General features: G+C 42.4%; 1 protein-coding gene across 1 annotated transcript; it reads left to right on the forward strand.

The window, feature by feature from the left end:
• Window positions 1-1,852: 1,852 nt before the first annotated feature.
• On the forward strand, window positions 1,853-4,729 carry LOC306915762 (P2Y purinoceptor 13-like; the record flags this gene model as incomplete). Its single annotated transcript, XM_079493368.1, has 4 exons — window positions 1,853-2,035; window positions 2,359-2,748; window positions 4,040-4,424; window positions 4,725-4,729. 4 exons carry the CDS (start codon window positions 1,853-1,855, stop codon window positions 4,727-4,729), a joined length of 963 nt encoding a protein of 320 aa, XP_079349494.1.
• Window positions 4,730-6,243: the final 1,514 nt, after the last annotated feature.

The raw sequence follows: 6,243 nt of genomic DNA on the forward strand, positions 1-6,243 counted from the left end.
GCTGAAACTATACTCACAACTCCTTGCAAGAAAACAAACCACTTGGTTACAAGTAGTTGCAAGGACTTGCATGTTGCAGGCCTATCTCACAGCCCGCTTTCCACGCCCACTTCCGGTAAATAGTGGTGTCATTTAACATTAGCATTTACACGTTTTTTTCTCTGGAGAATCTACGTACATTTTCTAATGTAAAAATGTGACAGACCAATATTATTATGAAGCAAACAAGATGGTAAATCAGCTCGAACAGATTTCCATTGTGGTCCTCAACAAAAAACACTAAACAACATAACAAATGGAATATATAATTTGAGTAAAATACAGTAAGACAGTTGTAAGTGTTGTTTTAAATGTGCAGAGAAGCACTTTTTATTTCTGTTTTTATTTCCTTAATGGCCCCGGATGGAGTCTGCCCACCGGGTTATAGTTAATCAGATTCATTCATTCAGTTAATTCATTCATTCATTCATGATTCATTCATTCCCTGAAGAAGGCAAGTTGTTGCCGAAACGTTGGAAAAAAAAAATTTGTTGGCATCGTGACTACGAGCTGTGCGGCCTCTCTCCTTTCTCAGTCAGTTTTATCTTCCGCAGTCAGCACCTCCCCTACCTTCCTGTTTGTTCGACTATTTTTAAAGTGAGCAGCATTTTAGACAGTCTTGAGTCTTTCTGGTCATCAATCAACAGTCACTGAGAGGGAGACAAGCTAGCAGGCGGGCATGGAACAGGAAGCTGAGAACTTCAGAAAACTGGTAGGAAACTCAAATTGTAAATTATATTTAAGCAATTCAAAATACTGAATAAATGTTAATCTTCAGTGCAGAAACTAAGATAACATGTTTTTATCTTGTCATGGTGGTGGTAAGGGACCACCAGGGTAAGGGTGATAGGGTATGTCTCCTCACCAGGAGGCCATCTCGGGAGAGATGCTCTTCAAGCAGATATAAATCCAGAGATCTCTGGACTCGAGACAAAATAAAACTAAAACCATGGCACTTATTGACATTGTGAGGGGGGGGGGGGAAAGCACTTTTGGATTGAAATGCCTCATTATATTTTTGTATTGTATGTAATTTCCATGTGAATGCATAAATTGTAAACCCTGAATAATTTTATAAAAAGTGTAAGGGACCTGATAGACTATCAAAAACAAATGTTATCAGTCATTAAATAATGATGCTGTGCTGTGTATATTTTAAAAGGTTGTTTGATCCACTGCTGTGTAAATAGATTTGTTTTTAAAGTAGACTATAGAAGGTGACAATGGTAAATACTGTAAATACTGTAAATACTGTAAATAAATAGACTTAGCTCTCTAACGCTCTCAAAGAGCACTTACTGGCCACACTAAAAGTCAAAGCCCCTCCTCCCCCGCTTTACTGTACATATTTATTATTTTTTATGTCATTCATGTTCTGATGAATTGAATATGAAGGACCCCAATGGAAACAAGCCATAGGCTTTCTTGGGGTTTAAATCCCCTTAGCAGACCCTGTATTGAACAATTGTACTTTCCTGAGCCTTAAATCTGCAAACTGTTAATAAAGCATTCATTCAATCAATCAATCAATCAATCAATCAATCAATCAATCAATCAATCAATCAATCAATCTAGTGTTTCATCTCTCATCTCTAGGTATTGGATGGAGCCCGCACACCACAGGTACAAGAAAGGACGTCTTTCTTGTACCTATGGTGTGCGGGCTCCATCCAATACCTACTGAAGTTTCTTTAGCCCAGCACCCAGCCTGTCGATGTGCGTATTATACGTCTGCTCATCTCTCATCTCTCACACAGTAAATGTAATCTCTCTGACATCCTTTTCACTCTCAATGTGCATCAAGGTTGTGAAGATGAACGCCACTATATCCACTAACTCCACGGGGTGCGTTCGAGATACAAGCGTGACCGCCGTGGTCTTGCCCTGTATATATGGTGTCCTCTTTGTGTTGGCTCTGGCACTGAACAGCCTGGCTGCATGGATCTTCTTCACCATCCCCACTAACTCCACATTAAGGGTCTATCTGAAAAATATGGTGAGTGAATGGATTTGCACTGGAAATATATTTGTCATTGCAAACATGACACACACAAATAATAAACAGAACAAAGTGATTCATAATGTGATCCAATTTACAATTTAGGCATTTAGCAGACGCTCTTAATCCAGAGCGACTTACATTAAGCAAGAACAAAAAGCATGGGAATACATCACATATATCAAATTTAAAAAGCATTTATCATGAAACATGCGTAAGCTAAGAACGTAACAGTGGAATATCTATAATCTATATAATGAAACTATACATATAAACTATACATATATGCTATACTAAGATACTGATCCTTCGCCCATTAGGTGGTGGCAGACTTGCTTGTGACTGTGACCCTCCCTGTGAGGGTGCTTGAGGATGCTGGTGTGGGATCCTGGCGCCTGCGTGCCTTCTACTGTCGCTACTCGTCCGTTCTGTGCTACATGTCCATGAACATCACTATTCTTTTTCTGGGCCTCATCAGCTTAGACCGCTACCTGAAGATAGTCCGGCCATTTGGGCAGTATGCTCTGCAGAAGGTCAGGGTTGCTCGGGTGCTGAGTGCAGTTGTCTGGGTGGTGATGTTATCTCTAGCGCTGCCAAACACCATCCTGGCTGACAAGCTACCAGAGCAATCTGCAGTCAAGTTCAAGTGTACCTCCATGAAGAACAAGCTCGGTCTACTTTGGTATGAGGGATCTGCCTACTTTGTTCAGGTAAGCTAACTGTCTAATGCCAGGGCTCCACCGGACGCGTTGCGTCTCCGTCGCGTGCGTCAAAAAACGCACCGGTTCAATTTTAATGCACGCGTTAATGTCACGCAATGCGGGCAGTGGAGCCACCCTTCATTGATTAAAAAGGGAACATTCCCTGACGGTGACGGAGACGCGACGCTGACGCGCCCGGTGGAGCCCCGTACTAACTGCTGCTGTTGTCAGGCATAATGCACATATAGGAGCCAACCAATGCCCTAGCGATACGTACTAAGGTGTTGGCACACAACGGCAAGTATGGTGACAGTTGCCAACTTGCCGTGGACACACTAGCAACACTTTTTGTGTGGATGAAACATCCATGAATGAGCCGTCTATCCATGGACATTTGCAGTTTGTCTCGTGCATGCATTATACACGAGACAAACGGCAAACGTTCATGGACAGACTACATACAGTTGGAGGCCATCGATATTGTCCTTTTCTTTTTGCTGAGGTTTGCGTGATCTGCGCAAAAGGACAGTTAACCCATTTTGGGCGGGAACCCCTTTTGGTGTTTTAAACATTGTTATAATTTAGCTATTGAAAAATAGCAGATCTACAAGCTCATAGCGCGCCACCGAGTGGCGCGCTACGAGCTTGTAGGTCTGCTATTTTAGAAAAATAGTGAAAATATTTATTTCAGAAAACTGGAGGATTTAGAAGGATTTTTAAAAATTTTGAGGTCAGGCCTAAATGGGTCAAATGATAAGGGACAATATCGGTGGCACCCAACTGTATGCTGCCCACGGTTTGTGCACAACTGAAGGTCAGGAAAGGACCACTTCACCACTAATGATCATGCAAAAATACCACCATTTTCTCCTACTCAGTCTGTCTCATAGGAGGGCTCTGCCCGGTGGCAGTTTAGAAACCCATCCACCAGTGACATCATCGATGAGGAATCCAAGCTAATAGAAACTGCAGTCTTTCTATTCTTGAAAAGTTGCAATGCGAAAATCCATCGCTCTCACGATAATACAACGATAATACAAATCTAAATGTATTTTTAAATCTGCCTAAGGATGATGTCACTGGTGGACAGGTTTCTGAACTGCTCACAGCTCTAATATAAGACACAGACTGAGTATAACAAAATTGTGCTCTTTTATCATGAACATATAAGGACCGATTATATGAAGATAGGTTGAAAAGTGGTGAAGTGGTCCTTTAACTAACTGCAAAGGCAATTATTGTGGAAGCAAAGTTAAGTGAACAATTTGTTGAGCTTTCTGTTTATATATGCCATGTCCAGGTGGTGTTCTGGGGCACACTGACTCTGATGGTGGTCTGCTACACCTTCATCAGCAGGGCTGTGTACCAGTCATACAAAGCCTCCAGGAGCAGCTCTGAAGCGACCAGTCGCAGAACCAAAGCAAAGGTCTTTGTGGTGGTAGCAGTGTTTTTCATCTGCTTTGCCCCCTTCTACTTTGCCCTGGTTCCCTACTCACTGAGCCAAACCCGACAAAACACAGCAAACGACTGCAGCTCAGAGAACGCCATCTTCATCATCAAGGAGACCACCTTGTGGCTGTCAACCACAAACGTGTGCCTGGATCCACTCATATACATATTCCTGTGCAAGACGTTCCGGAGACAACTGATGGCCACACTGAGCCGCAAACCTCGCATCTTCACTGGTGCCAGAGATGTAATACAACCAGGCCCGGTTGGGGGGGGGGGGGGGGGGGGGCGTAAAAAAAAAAGACAGAGTCCTGTCTGCCCAGTGTCCCCCCAGTGCCCCCCAGTGCCTCCCCAGTACCTCCCCAGTGTCTCCCCAGTGCCAGTGTCCCGCCAGTGCCTCCACAGAGCCTCCCCAGTGTCCCCACAGTGCCTCCCCAATGGACCCCCAGTGCCTCCACAGTGTCTCCTCAATTTTTGGGACAGAGTAAAAAAAAAAAAAATGTTTTGTTTATGTTTATGTTTCTTTTCCTTTACAGTGTAAAGATTCCTTTACACTGTAAAGGAATCTTGTTCTTTGGTGGACTTTTTTTGATGGACTGGCTGCCTGTCAGTCTGACACCTGCTCACTCCGGGATCTACTATGATGGCTCGTGCGAGCTACTGGTAGCTCGCGAACCCCTGGTTGGTTACCCCTGCTTTACAGGATCTCCTCACTGGTCAACAAAAACACCTTGAAGACCTCCACAAGATTCAATACACCACCAAGATACCCATGTACCTGTCTACTTCCTTAATGTTAATGAAGTCCAACACCAGAGGGAGTGCAACAAACCATGTACAACCCAGATTCGGCACAAACAAGGGACAAAATTTATTTTCGCTCCTATGCAGACGGCTGCAATTCGAAACTGGCCCCCGTAAAATCTGAATCCCCCCCCCCCCCCCCACCCCTTTTTCCCCTCACTGTTTATGTTTCTTTTCCCTTTTTACCTCCTTTATGATGAATTCCTGTTCTGTTCTTTGGCAATATAGAAGTGTCTATTTGTACCTCTCTAAATGTTTTGATGAATTGAACAAGGTGGACCCTCTTGTAAACAAGTGTAATGCTTTATTGGGTTGTCCACTCACAGTTAACAGTCTTTGTATTGAGTTTGTGCTAGCCTGACACTCAGCCTGAATTTTCATTTCGTTTATCGCCTGAATATATTTTTTTAATGGGCGTGGCTAGCGATTCAGGGGCTGGAGCCAGGCTAAGTTTGTGCTTGAAATGTACTGTAATTCTGACAGAGCTCATTTATCCACACAGAAGTTAAATATATAGCCACAGCTTTCATGCAAACAAAATATTACTGTAAAATACCGGTAATACTAATATTTTCCGTATTGTTGTGACAGGGGGTATACACTCTGAGACATTTGAATAATTGTTACTTTGGTTTAAATATTTGAATTCCTAGTCAACCTAAAATAAGAATAAGAATAAAAGACCACCACCAAAACGTAATGGGTAATGTAAATTGTATTCCTGAGGTGGCTGCATGCTAAACAAGTTACATTTTCTATTCTGGTTAAGTTTAACTTTTAACTGATACAATATCAAATACTGTGATGTTATCTGAAAGTAGGAATGCCATATTGTACTCATATCATGGAAAGACCTGATTGATTAATAAGCCCTCAACTCCATTCAATGTTTCAGAATCAATGCAATTCCTGTATCTTTGCCTTAACCAAACCAAACCCATTCCTAAACTTAAAGGACCAGTTCACCACTTTTCAACCTATCTTCTATACTAGGTCCTCACTAATAATCATGATAAAATGGCACCATTTTTTTCCTACTGTCTGTGTTCATATAGGAGGGCTGTGGGCAGTTCAGAAACCCGGGAATCCAAGCTAATAGAAACTGCAGGCTCTCTAGTCCTGAAAAGTTGCAATGCGAAAATGGAAGCCATCGTTCTCATGATAATAAAGATCAATTTTTGTAAACAAAAGATTGTTTAAAAAAAACTCCGCCTAACGATGATGTCACTGGTGGACAGGTTTCTGAACTGC

Source organism: Electrona antarctica (genome assembly GCF_951216825.1).
Source record: "Electrona antarctica genome assembly, chromosome: 2".
Taxonomy (NCBI): Eukaryota; Metazoa; Chordata; class Actinopteri; order Myctophiformes; family Myctophidae; genus Electrona; species Electrona antarctica.